This window comes from Micrasema longulum, unplaced genomic scaffold (genome assembly GCF_059751315.1).
Source record: "Micrasema longulum isolate JH-2025_06_02 unplaced genomic scaffold, ASM5975131v1 h1tg003258l, whole genome shotgun sequence".
Lineage (NCBI taxonomy): Eukaryota > Metazoa > Arthropoda > Insecta > Trichoptera > Brachycentridae > Micrasema > Micrasema longulum.
In genome coordinates, this window is record NW_028280342.1 from 26,861 (window position 1) to 44,469 (window position 17,609).

The following is a 17,609-nucleotide window of genomic DNA, read 5'->3' on the forward strand; positions in this document are numbered from 1 at the left end:
ATGGACTCCCTAGGTGAACAGAGGCAGTGGATCCGAATACCACCCCCGTAAGGGGACGACAAAACGAGAGAACGTGTGCGTTCCGCTTGGAAGGAAGCACAGTCCCAACTGTATCAGGATTAATAGCACAAAAATGGATCATGAAGATCTTTCTTAACCTATAAGTATGGACGTCATTTTTTAACACTACTATGGACGTGCAGCCTCATAGGCTCCTATATTTGCATGAATGTTTTTTGGGAAAATGATTCCGAATCGCTTCCAAAATGAATACATTTCAATTTACAGGTGTCTTTTATTAAAAAACCTTTAAATATAATCACTTTTTTACTAAAAATAAATTAATATGAAAAAGCCAATAAATATGGCACTTTTTAGGCTATTTTGACTTGAGTTGGATTTTGAGCAACTAAAAGTATCTTAAACTATAAACAAACCGAGATTTATTTTTTAATTTCAAATCTAAAATCCCTGCATAAAACCGAACCCCACAAAATCCCCAATCGAGTTGAGATTCCCCGCAGTTTGGGGAATTTCCCACAAATTGCCAACCCCGCCTGTGAGGTTAAACGTCCGCACTTGAAGGTTAAAAAACCTTTGAGGTATCCAACGGAGGATCTATTCGCTGAGTTTAAGATATTGGACGTAAGACAATTGTTTGTGAGGTGCCCACTACTTAAATTTTATGAGAAATTAAGTGAGGTCAAAAGAACCCAACAAAATATAAACACTCGTCTAGCAACACAAATTAACTGCATTGTCCCATTTGTATCAACCGCTTTTGGTAAAAAGCAATATAATGTAATTGCGCCAAAAATATAAAATGATTTATTGCCAATTATAAAAGACTTAAAATGTAAAACAAATCTTAAAATAAAAATAACTGCACATATAAATAGTGTAGCGAGACATAAAAAAATGTATATTATGTAGATTAATTAACGTAATACTTTACATTATTGGTACACATATTATTTATATTCTCATGTATGTATTATATTACTTTATATTTGTTTTTTATAATATATTATACTATATTATTTATGTTTAAGTAACGTGTATTCTTGGCACAAATATGTACTTTATATTTGTATAAAAACGATTATTAATTTCGTATGTTTGATTAGCTAGGCATTTATAATTGAAAATTTTAGTGTTTTTTGTTATTGTGATATTAGTATATACTTTAAAAGATAAAAATCTCCATCTTAGAACAGGCTGAGCCATGTAAGATGGAAACTATCCTGACTAGATATCGCTCCATTTTTATTTTCTATTCACTAGTTTTATATAGATTCCCTGGTTATAAATATGTATACTTATATTATACAATAAATGTATAAACTAAGTAAATAAATAATAAGTACAACAGTAAATGAAATATTGCAGTTTAGGGCCACCTTTGAAACCAATATTTTTATTTTATTTATTTACAATTTTAAAAAACTCGTTAGGGTAACATTAGAAGTTTAATATTGTCTAGTCATTTTATGTCTCGTCTAGTCTAGTTAGTTCAGTCATCATGTGCTTTTTCTGATTGATTTTAAATTTGTATCCAGTAAAAGTTTTCAAGTAGTAAGGTAAGTCGTTGTAGTGTTCAGTAAGTCCATTATGTAGTATTTTTGACTGTCCTGTGTTTGTCTTTGCTTTTTCAATATAATAGTGTTGTTGTTGTCTGGTGTTATATTTGTGTATGTCAGCATTTTCGACTAATATTATGTCGTCGTCTTGTATGTTTCCCAGTGTTATTTTGTGCACAATTTTTAAGGTCTCAATTTTAGTCAAGTAGTTTATGTCAAACTGGTGTGTTTTTTTGTACAGTTCAGTCGTAGAGGTCAGGTAGGGTAGGTTGTTGTTTATTTTGTTATCTTTACGTCCAGCTTGCCAGGAATCGAACTTAGGACCTCAAAATGGTAGGCGAATGCGTCAAACATTACTCTGCAAGGCGAACTTATATCCTTTTTTGCGGGTTAAGAAAACAGGCAAAAAATATTTTTAAATTTTATTGACAAAGGCAACATTCAGTTATGTTTTTTACATGTTTACAGGTTTTTCATAATTTTTTTACAAATGTAAATATGTTGCATCTGTATATTAACCTTAAAAAAGTACATCGTAGTAAAAATAAATACATTTTTTCCAATACAAATGATTTGAAGGTTACAAAGGATGATTTAAAAAAAAGAAATTAAAATAAAAAATGGTAAAACATTTTATATATTTTTTATATGCGAGTGGCATTATTTTTTAGCTTGATTATAGCATATTAGGTTAAAATTTCAAAAATATGTTTTTTTACAGTTAAACTACTTTAAATTTTAACTAAGTTTTTGGGATCAGGAAGAATATTCCAGAGTGGGCCAATCAGGAACTTCTCAGCATTTGCTCATGTGGAGAGGAAACCTCTTTAAAACTCTTCAGGAGAAGCTGGTCTGTTGACAGAGTAATCAACAGGCCTTCCGTTCCACTAAAAGAGTGTTCGGTATTTTGTTCCTAACTTTGGTTTATTTTACCAATTGCCTCCACTATATTGACTATCAAAAATGTTTAAGAACTGCTATCAAATTATAAAAACAAAATTACTACAATATTTATGCTGTTTATTGATTTCGGAAACGTAGCTACACGCAGGAAAAGTTTAATAGTCATTAATTTGAATATAAAAATTTAACAGATTTCGTTTGACGGAGTAACCAATCAAGCGTATGTAAGATTTGAAAAAAAACAACGTGAGTAAAACAGCATTTTAAAAATGATGATCTTGAAAGAATACATGGAAAACTCATCTGTCCACGGATTGAAGTTTATAGTTGATAAAAATATTCATTGGTCAGAGAGGTAAGTTGTAATAGAATAATTTTATATTTGTTATTTTCTTTATCGGGGTTTATTCACCTCACAACTGCAACTGGAGTGTTGTTGTGACAATTTCGACTTATTTTAAACATGACTATCAATGATTTGTTAAATTTCTAGAGCTTTCTGGGTGATATGTATTATAGTCTCGTGGTGCTGCTCCTCGCTGCTCATCATGGCGTCTTGGAATGCCTTCATCAATAATCCAATATCCTTTGTCGTGGAAACCACATACAAGGATTGGAAGACAAATTTTCCCGCCATAGCTGTTTGCGAGACAGAAAATAGTGAAAAGATTGAGCAAATTTCTGACAGGTGAAATTATTCATTTAGTTCTTATTATAAATACATGCATTCACTACTACATATGACAAGAAAACTAAAAAAAATACGACACACGAAATTAGAGTTAACTTCAGACCTTTGGCAAAAAGCTAAATAAAACTAGTGCGTTGTACACAAAGTTAATAATAATAATGATAAAGCCCATGCGAAAAAGCCTTCTTAAAATACAAATGGTTTATTTTGTTTTGGAACTATTCAATATTTGTGTATAAAGTGTAAATTAAAAATATGAGAGAGAAATTAGTAAATTTTTAAGTCGAATTAAATTCCGACATAACTGTCACTTTAATCAAACAAACGCCTGGATGTGAAAATAATGTCACTAGATTCTGTCCTATGAACAAATAATAAGTATCTAGGCGTCAGAATGTTACCACTCTAAAAAAATAATGTATTTATCATACTTTTTCCATCTGTTTTACTATCTTTACGAGTACATATATCGAGACATTAAAAGAGCCGGGTTTGTAGTCGATCGGTAGATACATACAGATGATCGTTAAGCGTACCGTCTAGGTGAGTTCCAAAAGTCATACAAAATTCATGTTCAAGCTAGCATTTTTGCTTGAATTGAGATTTATTGGAGTTTATAATCGCTTTAAAGTGAGCATTTTTTATTACTGAAGCCTATTTAAACTATAAATGAGAACTATTTTAAATGTTAATGACGTAAGGAACGCGGACTAATTGTTTGCGGTCATTCCATTGGCTTGTTTCGATCAAATGATGTCGATATGACAAGTAGGTTGAACATACCAAGGTAACATAAGATACAGATAATACAGAAGTTAAGTATACCGTCTCGATATATACAGATGAAGATAGCGATCATAATCGAGGCACAGGGTCTTAATTATGAACGCTATCTTTATCTGAACAAACTGAGACGGTATACTTAACTTCTGTACTATATGTATCTACCTCGGTATGTTCTACCTACTTGTCATCTCGACATCATACGATCGAATAGAACCAATGAATGACCTCGAAATTTTAGTCCGCGTTCCTTAATCTTAATTAACTTCATGAATATTTTAAATAATTCTAGTTTACATTTTAAATAGGATTCTGTGATAAAAAGAGCCCAATTCAAAGTGATTATAAATTCCAATAAATCCCAATTCAAGCGAAAATTCTCGTTTGAACATGATTATTGAATGACTTTTGAGAATTACTAAGACGGTATACTTAACGATATTCTGTATTTATCTACTGAGCGACTACAAGGCCGACTCTCGATAAAGATAGTGAAACAGAAAAGACCGTAAAACATATGGAAAAAATATAATAACGAATTATTTTTTCATAATGGCAACTTTCTTACGCCTAGATACGCTCATATGTTAATGGGGCAGAATCTAGCAATATTATTTTCTGCATCTAGCCGCTCGTTTTTAAAACTGAAAGTTATGTCAGAATTTAATTCGACTTCAACATTTACTTATTTTTTTAGGCTCATATCATTGGATGGTTCATATGAACTAGTGACGTCATTCAAAGAAGTGCGTTCTAATTAAAATATTTTTTATTATTGTTTTCCTACATTTTCAAGAAATTTTACGGTAAAATTTAATGCTCTAATTTTTACCGCGCGCAAGAAAACATTTTTTGTATCCAATTTCCCGTAAGGCTGATGTCCTCATTAACTTCAAACATATATGTAAAGTAAAGAATTCTAAAAGTGAGTGAATTTCTCTCCCTTTACGGAAGAGGAAACCTAACATTTGACATAACATGCTATGAATCTATTGTGTCTTTGTTGTTTTAGTTTATGGACGAGGGAGCACGATTTCAATTTGGAGGAGGTTCTCAAGGAAATAGGCTTCTATAAGGGTGTCAGCTATTACTTGATGCAGTTCTGCAACGTTCCGGCAGCAGACCCCAACTGCCCTACGGTCAATTATACCTACTATGCCCAAGCTGTGAGACAATTTTTCAAATTTTTTATGAGTAAAAGGTTGCCAGGAGCCTTATGTTGGAAAGATGTGACATTTTGTCACCCACTCGACAATAGTCGATTGGGCATCTCGATTGCTTTGTCATAATGCTATTCTTGAAAACCCTCTGACAATTTAATTACAAAGACGAATGAGAAAGTGGCAACACTAACAAATCCGTATTTATCTATGGCCAATGGCTCTTCTGCCACACGTAAACTTTCATTGTTTCTTGTCAAACTTCTTCCATTGAATATTTTGTAAATGGAATATTATGAAAAATTATAAGAAAATGTTTAACTGAGACACTGCAACATTTATAATTATTATTTGCCTTTGACATAACCACACATCTACATGTTATTAGAAATATTTCATATGCATTTAATGGATTTTAAAATCATTGTATAATATACGAGTATATCTCAAATAAATTTAAAATCATGTTTCTAGTGAAACTTCATTTGATAATAGATTAAAAATAAGTACAGTTGTATTTGTTGCACATTTGTTGATACGTCATCATTATAATATTGATCAGTAGTGGTCTTAAAATGAATCCTAAAATTTATTTATTTTACCAAGCATGGACAATCTATTACATTATTCACAATTGTATATAGTGTGACAACATCGGCTACTATGCATCTAGTTGAAAGGGAGGATATGAACAAATTGTCTAATAATAAATTATATGTAATAATGTGATAATTTATTAATACTCTCTATTAAGGCTGTAGTCGGGTAAAACGAACGCAAAATTAGGAAATCATACGATTTTGCCATTTTAAAACGAATATTTGTTAAAATTCGCGCAATAAAAAAAAATAAAAATTTTATATTAGATAAAAACAATACTTTTTATAGGTATTTCTATCAAAAAATGTACTTCAAAGTTTCATATAACTAAAATATAATTATTTTTAGGTCGGCAGATTACGCCATTTCAAATTTAGACTAAGCTTATTAATCTGGGATCTCAATAAAGACTTAGTATTGAACTAAAATTTATAATAATGATTTAAAGATAATAAATTTAAAAAGGAAATGGCCGCGGCAGAATCTTATTTTTTTGTTTTTGAAAAGAAATGTAAGCATTTTAGTTAAAGTTAAAATTAAATTTATATCTTTATAAAATCACTCTGTAAAGCGCCCTTGAGGTATTATATTACGAAAATGGCGCTATATAACTTAGTCATAATTATTATTATTATTATAGAATACTGTACTCCTTTTTAGTCACCTTACGATAATGTAAGTATTAATAGACTACAAAGGGTCCAACAAAAAAATTTCAAGCAGGTCGACTACCGGTTAAACACTTTTCTTATCATGCCGAATGTATGCAGTACCATGGAATGAACTCTCTTAAAAATCGAAGAATAATGTTGGACCAGTTATTTTTATTCAAATTTACAAATAATAAAATTGATTCTCCTAACCTACTAGAAAGACTTCCATTCCGTGTGCCATCTAAACCGACAAGATAAAATCTTTTGTTTTACACTGAAAACGCTTAAACAAACTATTTTAAACAATCTACAATACCTAGAATATGCGACCAATGTAACAATATATTTACCGAGGCTGATATTTTTTGTGACAATGTATGTAAATTTAGGTCAAAAATTATAGAAATTTTGAGAGAAGCGGACATTTAACATTATTATTATATAAATATTTTTTCATTTCGTTTCTTTTACATTTATTATATTGAACATAATTTATATTATTACTCCAAAATTGATGTAGTCAAGTCCATCAGAGATTTAGGAGTTGTTTTGGACTATAAACTGACATACAACGAGCATATAGATAATACAGTAAATAAATCACTGAAATTACTTGGCTTCATTAACAGAATATCCTCTGATTTTACTAATGTCCGTACAATCAAAACTCTTTATTGCTCAACTGTTCGCCCTCTTCTTGAATATGCCTCAGTGGTCTGGTCTCCATTCTATGTCAATCGCATAAATCACATTGAATCAGTCCAACATCGCTTGCTTCGAAAAATAGCGTGGATGCTTGGACTAGAGAGAGATAATTATTCTTATGCTGAAATAGAGTCAATGTTAAATATTTCTAGTCTACAAAAACGTAGAACTAATATTGGCTCCATATATATGTTCGGCATACTAAATGGTATAATCGATGTTCCATCATTACTGGGACAAGTAAAATTCAATATTCCGACTCGTAGATTGAGAAACAATGAAGTACTGTTCATCGATCAGCATAGAACAAACTGTGGCCTAAATTCTCCAATGACCCGCCTTTGTCGTATTGTTAACTCAAGACAGGATCTGGACTTTTTTGGTTTAAGTTTACAACGATTTAAACGAGGACTAAATAAATAGTCCAGATCTTGTCTCGATGTCCCTTATGTTTGTCAATGCTTCTTTCTTTTTTCTTTAAATGTTTTAAACTACTCTTTTATTGTAATATTTAAACCTTATAAATTGTATACATGGACAATGTCCGTTAATAAATAAATAAATAAATTATTGTATTAAGTGTAAACAATTTTATTGGTGTGTGCATGTGTTTGTTACACTAATATACAAAGAAATTGGCAATACAGAATTAGAGGATAGTTTCATAAACAATTCGGGACCACCATTCATTACCTCTTTCTGTGCATCATTTTACGACGGCAGTCATATAACGAGTATTGTCGAGGTCGTGTGACGGCGCTTGTCTTGCAGGTCCGCAGCAAGTGTGACGAGGTACTCAGCAACTGCACCTGGTTTGACAGCATGTTCGACTGCTGCGAGTATTTTCTTCCCATGGACACGGAGCTGGGCTTGTGCTATGCCATCAACTCCATCCAGGGAAAGTAAGTTCGCATTACATATTCTCTATTTCATGTGCCAGCAGTTCGTACGAACTATGCCCAGAACTCTCCACTTATACGTTTTGCTAGTGAATATAATTTGAACTTTCCCCTTATTGATCCATTTGATTGTAAAAAAATAACATTTAAAATGCGCGTCTTAAAACATTCTTTTTTGTCTTATACTTAGTTTCAATAATAAAGTTTTATTTTATTTTATTAAATTTTATCTCTATTTCTTAATATTTTATATATATTTATATTTTCGATACCTGACACCCTCTTTCCAATATAACACCCACACACCCACCCTCTCACTCACTTACACTCACACAAACACACTAGTATGTATTGTACGTGTATTTAATGTATTTCTGTGGATATCTGTCATTGGTTTTATTCTCTGTATATGTTATTTGTTATATTTGTATTACATGTATTACTGTTGATATCCCCGATAAATAAAATAAAATAATAAAAAAATACGTTACTGGTGGTTTAGCTTAAGCTGGCGCGTTCAGATAACTCACACTAACGCGTTTAAAATCTACGGGATGTTGATTTTAAAAAACGTTGTATTAAATTTTAACCAAAAGTGCTATCTTTTTATAAAATTCGGTGTTGGATTAGAGAGTTGTGTATATGAAAAAAAATACACTGGGTTAAGAAATTGTAATATTAATTTACTAAAATAATTTGTTTCATTATTTTATATTTTTCAAATAATTTTTTAAAATGTTGCATTTTACTAATTATATTCCTTCCAAGAACAAGGGGCAATTTAAATTTGAAAAAATGTATTTATAATGAACAGACTTTAGTTACTTCATATTTTCAAAACAAAAATTATATTTAGTGTGAAATATTGTGAAACAAATATCAATTAAAAGTTTATTTTGTCAATGTAAAATTCATATTTAACAACATACGTAAGTAGTGATGTAATTGGAAATCTCTTGGTGTTCTAGACATTAATCAATAATTTCTATTTTTTCTTTTCAGAGATCCCAATGGAATGAAATTAGATATGTTTAATGATAAATATACGGGTCCCGGAAGCATCTTCTTTAACGTCCACGTCCCTGCTAATGTAAGCGCAATGTGTAATCGTTTGATATAACTTTTATAATTGTTTTTACCTCTGAAATTTTTCTTTCATTTGTATATTTGTATTTGAATATTGTGTACCTATATTATATCACTGCACAGTTTGTGTAATAATCCAGCAGTGAGATGGTAAAATGGTATGCCTGTATTTTTCCAAAACATTCATTTCACAATAAAGCATGGTTAAATCAGATGCTCTTTCATATGACAAAAGGATATAGGGCTTCTTTCTACGTGGATATAACAAAATATGGAGTTCGTTTGTACTCATTTAAACTAAGTGTCACGAGGAATGGAAAGAAGGAAGGCAAACGGGCTGACCTAATGGGGCCGACTCTATCTAATCAATCTGATTAAAAAAACATATGCGAATAACTCAAGTATCGCATACATTAAAAATATGTTAAAATAATCATTTTTGTTATTTGGAATTCGATCGGTAATAATATTTATGTAATAATAATTTACCAAAGGGTAAAACTCAAGAGTTCATTTTTTGCTGTTTTGAAGTTAAAAATGCATAAATTTTCGCAATAAGCTTTTTTATACGTAAATAAAACACTGTAGTTTGCTTTCGCCATAAAATTTTTGAAGTAAACATTTAAAGTCCACTGTGTTTTAATGCAAAAAACATCTGTAGTCCCAGATATGTATATAATCGTGTGTTAGAAATACCTCATTGCAAAACGAGGCTCGCACAGAGACATGCATATTTTATAGGTCCAAAAATTTTTAATACTTTTTTCATTGATTCCAAACTTTCAAAATTTTCCTTCTTTTAAAAAACATGCACTATCCTGGATTCAAACTAAAGATATGAACTCTTTTTTTCTGTGATTTATTTTGTTGCCCTTTAGTAATAAGGAATATTTTTGTGTTTTTTTAAAAAATATTTTTTATTTCCTTTTTTAATTACTTTTTAAAAAAATACCATATTATCTTTTACAAAATATTTTCTTTCTTATGTTTTACAAAATTATTATAACTGTCCATTATTTACTTTAGGAGCAAAAATTCTTTAAAATTTTCTTGTATACTCACGAACAGGCCATGCCTTTGTGGGATTTTTTGTTTACTATTTTCTATTAATATGTACTTCATTGATATGTAATTATGCTTTATTTTTTTAATACTCTGTTTTATTATCATGATTCTTCTTGTATCCGGAACATTTCATGCATTTCCCGTAGTTTATTTTTTAAGGTGCAGAATTATTATTTTCACATTTTTGCCTTCAGATCCAAAATATATAGTTTTTAAATAAAGTATCTTCAAGTAATTGTTTATTTATTTTATTTTATTTGGGATTTTTACAGCTATTCCATGAAAAAAATAAGTAAAAATATATTAACAATACTAGAGCCAATTAAAAAAATCCACCGTCAATCTAATAATACATAATATATAAGAAAAAATATTTCCGTAATTGTATGTGTGTGACGCTTGTATTCATGGGTGTGTATGTAAATACACACGTATCTTAGAATGAATGAGGGAGGGTGTGCATGTGCGTGTGTGAATGAATGAGGGAGAGGGTGCGTGTGTGTGGGTGCGTAAGTATATAAATGTTATTAAATATTTGTATATAACCACTTACCGACTTTTCTATATCTACCGGCTTCGAGACGTACCTGTCTCTTCGTCGGGACACTAATTAAACCAACATGCAAAATCATAAATTATAAATACATATCTTCTTGTGGAAACGATATGTCGATGATGTTTTTTGTATTTGGACTGGAACAGAACGTTGATTAACTTAATTTCTTTGATGAAAAAATTAAATTCACCTTATAAGTCCAAAAATTTTCTTGATTTGACATTAACAAACATCAATAAAAAATATCAATTTTGGGAAGGATCAGAAGATTTATTGATAAGGACTCCTGCAAAACTATTTACAAAGCAATTATTGAACCTATGACCTTGAATTATTGAATTATTGAATTATTATTGTAGTAGCATTTTATTTTTATCAAACAAAGAAAACATAGATAAACTAACTGTATTACAAAATAAAGCCTTTAGAATCATTTTGAAAAAAAACAGATACACGAGGGTAAAGTCGATGGTAAATGAAATGAAATTATTAACATATAAACAAAGAATATTTTACAATACAATGATATTTGTTCATAAAATTATAAACTCTAATAAAAAAACAGAATTTTGGAAAAAAAATGATCGGAACCAGCATGAACACGATCACAATACTAGAGAAAAGAACAAAATTAGACTTCCATTTAAAAAGCAATTAAAAAGTATTACGAAATGGAAAAAAATATTTATGAAGAAAAAAACATATCAAAATTTAAAATCAAGACATATGTGATAAACAATTTATAAATTAAACATATTTGCAATGTTATTATTAGAACACACATAACAATATGTATGATATGTGTGCCCTACTTTAAGATTTAAATAAATAAATAAATAATGAAACAGAATTTAACATTTTTCGAAAAACCAACTTACACAGATATCGTCATTGATAACTCATCCAACAACCCTACTTCCCAAAAATATTCCGCATTCCATTCAATGTTGCATCGTTTAATAAATGTTCCTCTTTCTAAACTTAACTTCGAAAATGAGTTAAATTTACCAAAAAAATGCCATTCATAATTGATATACAATTGATTGAATAAATACTCTTTTAATTAAAAAACTAAAGATAAAAATCAATCAAATAATTTTTACATCCTGACAAAAGTAATTATAATAACACAAATAATGATAATAAATTGAGAAGAAGTCTTTACGTAAATACTAAATCCACAAATGTATCAAAAATTTTACCAAATAACTTGCCTTTTATACAAAAAACAATTTTGAAAAATTATTGCTCAATAGTAAAGATGCAAATAGTTTTTTAAATAATTCAGGTGTGTACCAATTAAAATGCAATTCTTGTCCTTATGTTTACGTTGGAAGAACATCAAGAAATTTTGAAATTTGCGTTAAAAAATATTACGAGGTGTCTTCACAATAACAATTTCTCCGAATTCGCAAATCACCTAATCAATTTTAATCGTGACTTTAATAAAAATACAGGAGTTAAAATCTTACATGCAAATAATAAAGGATTAAAAGTCAATAATATGGAAAGATTACACATAAGGAAAGCTTAAAAAAATAATGTACCTTCGATTAATAATCAATCAACCTTTCAATATAGCCCGTTATACGATGTTCCATTGTAATGGTCACCCAAAACCTATTAGACTCAAGCTCCTCCTTCCATCCCTTCTCCTTTTTTAAATCTATTTCTCAAACAACATAAAATATATTGCTAATTGAATCGGCTTTCACTTCGTAACACTTCATTGTAAATTATTATAAAAATAAAACCGTTCTCTGTGCGAGAATACCTTCGATGTTATTACGTTTTTAGAAAATCTGAACAGAACTATCAAAATTAGATTAGGACCTTTCGGTTCAACTGTCACGTTTAATTTTCATTATAATTTAACATAAAATATTTTCATAATCTAATCAGTGCATGTGCTTATTAAAATATGCATGTCGTGTTGGTTTTTATAGTGGGTTTTGCATGTTGGTTTGTTGGTGTCCTGACGAAGAGACGGGTACGTCTCAAAACCGGTAGACATAGAAAAATCGGTAAGTGGTTATATACTTATTTATTTATTTATATATACGCCCAATGGGCATTTTTATGGACACATTTATACATAGAAAATTATTATAACAAAATTAGAAAGACTCAATGGTTTTACAGTAGACTTTGTGGGAGTGGAAGCGGGAGAAAGGTGTTTATAATTGAATTTGATTCAGTGATCGTTTGAAAGAAGAAAACTTGTTCTCAAAGAAATCAAGACTGGTATGTTTGTTGGCAGACCTAAGAATTCTGGGCATAGGGGAATGAAAACCATAGTTAGTTCTATGGTTATCGGTATGAAAGAGTAAGTTTTGTCTGGGGTTTCTAGTTGGGATATTTAATTTTATTGAGCTCAGTAGTTCTGGCGCATCAAAGAGTGAGTTGAGAATTTTAAATAGGACTATAAGGTCGAATTTATTTCGACGGTCTTGAAGAGAAGATATATTCAAGGTAGTTTCTAACTCCATTATACATATAGAGGTCTCTGGATAAGCCCAACCTCCAGTCTATTTTTCTTAAAAAACGATGTTGAACTGATTCAATATTCTTGATGTGAACAGCATAATATGGAGACCAGATAACAGAGAAATACTCTAGGTGCGGTCGAACTAGGGAAAAGAAAAGAGTTTTAAGGCTATTGATATTTTTGAAGTCAGCTGTGCTTCTGTTAATAAACCCAAGAAGTTTTAAGGATTTATTAATTACAGGTTCAATATGAATTGTAAAAGAAAGTTTAGTGTCAAATATAATACCCAAATCTCGTATACTAGACACAGATGATAATATTTCATCGTTCAGTGAGTAGTCGTATATGATTGGATTTTCCAGACGAAAAAATCTCATAACCTTGCACTTACTTAAGTTGAGATGTAGATTATTGGATGAGCACCAGGTGCTAAAAGACAATAAGTCAGATTGTAATAGTGAAAAATCAGAAGGGCTGTCAATCTGTTTGAGAATTTTAATGTCATCAGCAAACAGCCAAATTTGTAAAGTAAGAAAAGTATTTTTCATATCATTGATGAACAGATTAAATAGCAAAGGAGCAAGGTGAGCACCCTGTGGTACACCCGAAGAATAAACAAATAATAAATAACATGAAGTAAATAGAGGTGATGCTTCATAGAAAGATATTTTGAAATTACGTTCCGAAAAATGTTTGACCACAAAATTTATGCTATAAATATTAATAATACTCGTACTTTTTCAGATTTATGTATTAGGGGAGGAAGAGGTACCAACGCTTACAACACTCACTTCAGATATTCTTACAGCTAATGGTCAGATACATTACAGGTGAGCTGCAACCTTCGACGGAATTTCACCCACCGCCATTTGACATCTTTTCAATTTGTTTTGGTTTGCTCACTTTCAGGCGGCACATAACAGTGAAGACTATCGGTAACGATCTGGCAGCTCGCGACGTCTCCCCAGAGAAGCGGCGCTGCAAGTATCCGGACGAGTTCCCCTCCTCGGTATACCGCTACCACTCGTACTCCGCGTGCACCGTCCAGTGCAGAAAGGACGCCCAGATGGCCTTCTGCAACTGCACCAACTTCTTCACCCCCAACACCACCATCGCCGTCCACTGCGACATCCACGGCCTGGCGTGCCTTCACGAGAACTACGGCCAGCTCAGTGTGCTGCGGGCCGGCTGGAGCTCGAGAGTCGGCCTGTACTGTGACTGCCAGCCCTCGTGCGAGGAGACGGAGATATCAGTTATTGCTGACGACAGAATGTCGACTTCGCACTCGCATTCCGAAGTAGAGATTTCGCTGGATCTTTTGCCGACCGAGAAGTTCAGACGGAACGTTGTTCGAGCACCCTTGGATTTGGTTGGTGAGTGAAGGTGGACATTAGATAAGACAGAAACTCATAAGGGTAACGCGCTACACCGGTGCGTAGAGACGGCATTTCGCTCTATTGCACAGAACAGAAGTGTTGGTTTGGTTTTTGGCTTAACAATAGACGTGTAACGATGGTTTCATAGCCCTTGCTCGTACTGAGTTCCAAACAGGGGCCAACCGTGTATAGAAGCGATTATGCGCAGCTTACCATTATATTTGACTAACCATAAAAATATTTTACTGTAACTTTATTTACAGAAAAACAAATAAATAATTACCATTTATTTTTAATCATTTCCATCGTTCTTATTTTAATCTTAACATATATAAATATATATGGCGCTCTCAGCGCCTGCGGTAAGCCAAGAAACTAGCCGATTATTCTAGCTTATTTTTTCATACAAATAAGTATACTATATTTTGAATGTATTAACCCCAGTGCGGGTTTTTTCTCCTAGATTAAACTTGCAGATTACACAAATTATTTGAAGATTCTTGATGTAGAAAACAGTATTTCAAGCATTATTTCTCAAGGGCTATTTTTCTTTGAGATGGTACTTTTGACATAAGACCATAATTATTTTCATTTAGTTTTTAGAACTATTAATTTCTAGAACAATTCGGCCAGTTTACATTTTAATTGAATACCTAATATCGACTGAATTTATGTTGCTATTTTTTATTCATTTTTAAATGACTTATGTATTTAAATAATGGATAATATATCTTTATAATATAATATATCACGAGGTTATATTGTTTGAGTTGATTTCATGGATGAAAGTTGTTGTATCACACAGAACCACAAAAAATATCAATTTATATTATATATTACTTACATTATATTATGTACCTTCTATATAGGTACAAATATATGATATTTTTTTCTAGCTTACCTGTAAATAAAATCACCATTCGCTACTGGTACAAAAGGCCCAAAACAATAGTTTTGCTGTAAACTATAGCAAATTTCATGATTGATAATCCTAGTATTATTTTTGTCCGTATGGGCGACTCTACAGCGGTAGAGGCTTATTGCTCCGAGGACAGAACAGTATATTTTACATAAATATTAACACTTCTAACGAATTTTTAGGAGTATTAGAAGTAAATCAATCATTTTGAATGTAAAACTTTTTAACAAATAATAAATTAATTGATTTTTTGAGTTCAGGCATTAAAGAAAAACTACTACTGAATCCCGGCGTCCTCCTTAGTGTAATTGTAAAGTGGATTTCGCATTCGATTCTCTATGAAATCACAGTAGGTGTAGGTAACTCAACCTAAGTTGAGGTGAACTCAGACATAACATACATTGCTTGTATACAGAGTGTTATATTTTCTGACTAAATTATTTTTGATTCAACTATTGTACTTTGTAAGTATTAAAAAAAAACGTACTGTTTATTCACCTTGTGGTATAGTGGTTAGCGAGTTTGGCTACCGCGCATGAGGTTAACATAAAATATTTATTCAGACTAATTTACGGCAATGTTTGCTAGGCAAACGCAATAGGCTGACTCATATCCACTCGATTTTCGTTTGCAGGATTTTTACCCGAGAGTAGCAGCTGAATATTGTTTTAATAAATGCAAAAGAATATAATAAATGCCAATCCAGCCTAATTTTACCGTGCAGTATGGATTTTGGCGATACGTGTAAAATAGGCCTACATGTTCAGTAAACACACTTAGTTATACTCTTCGGAAACGTTAACAGATATAGCTTACAGATTTATTTTTTTATTTTTTTCCATACACATATCATTTATAAAGAGATATAATTACAAAAATACACTAAAAAAATACATCTTAAAATTAAGCTATAACATGAATTGGAATAAATGCGTGGGCCATTCCTTTTTTAATTATTAAAAAGTTAAAAGCATATATATATGGTATGACATAAACATGAAAAAAAGAAAAGAAAAACTAAATTAACATATGCTGATATTATGAAAACACGATTTATTTGCAGATACTTTTAATTTTAATTATTTTTTTAAGGAATGTGTCTATCTGTTCCTTCCATGCTGATCCAAGACCTCAAACCTACTTTAAAATGTACTAGTGAATTATTATTCCACTATGTGTGCGTTGGCCTCAACTTAAGCTGATTTACGTATAATAAAGTAATTTTTCTCCCGTCTGGTTGTTCTGTTTATAATTGTATTCGGGAATCTTGGACTGGCGTGATGCAAAAAGTCTGAAAACTGCAGATAATTAGTTTTTGCTCGGGGCCAACGACACGATTACCATTGAAATACTTTTAAAACCTATTACTATTTTAATGGCAACAAAAAAAGTTCTATATTTATTTTCCTTTTTTTTATTTTTAGTGTCCATCGGAGGAACAACTGGATTATTCCTCGGAGCGAGTATGCTGAGTTTTGTTGAACTTCTTTATTTCGTTGTGTTTAGAGGAGCAAAGGAAATAATCGCTCCCGAATTCGACGAATATGGCTCCCAGAAAATCAGACAAACATGGACCCAAAGATTCGTCAACTTCTTTAAAAGACTCGGAGGCAGGAAGGACTTAGATGACAAGAAGTTTAAAGTTAGGAGAGGTATTTTAATGGGAAACAAAGAATTTTTACAAATGGGGGATTTCAAACCGAAACCGATATTTGTGACATCCTTTGCCAGAAAAGATAAATAAAAAGCTACTTATTTTCATTTACAGTAGTCGTTATTAGATCTGGTGGATTTTTATAAGCTGGCGCGTGCGCTATACTTACACATACGCATTATGTAGTATCCGTGAATAAGCCCATGGTATGACATCGCACGGCATACGCATTTTGAAAATAATATCTGTCTCTCTCGCGCTCAGACGCGCTTATGACGCGCGTGACATAGACAACTATTGCTTTATTAGTTGCTAATGATATGGTAAAACAATATACACAGGACGCTTCTGCGTTCTTTTGAATTTCGCTGCCATTCTTAATAGTAAAAATATAATAATATGTCCGAGTGTTAAGTTATGAATTAAAAACACTGGTTTATAAATACGTAGGTATTTCATTAAATCAAATAATAAATAGGTCGATTATGTAG

General features: G+C 31.3%; 1 protein-coding gene across 1 annotated transcript; it reads left to right on the forward strand.

Annotated features, from left to right (window-relative positions):
* On the forward strand, positions 1-17,116 carry LOC148270912 (sodium channel protein Nach-like; the record flags this gene model as incomplete). The annotated part of the gene is made up of 8 exons (XM_088242065.1): positions 1-47; positions 2,977-3,171; positions 4,970-5,123; positions 7,847-7,977; positions 8,977-9,064; positions 13,914-13,999; positions 14,079-14,542; positions 16,889-17,116. Coding segments are annotated over exons 1-8 (1,393 nt in total), but the record flags the coding sequence as incomplete, so codon positions are not given.
* Positions 17,117-17,609: the final 493 nt, after the last annotated feature.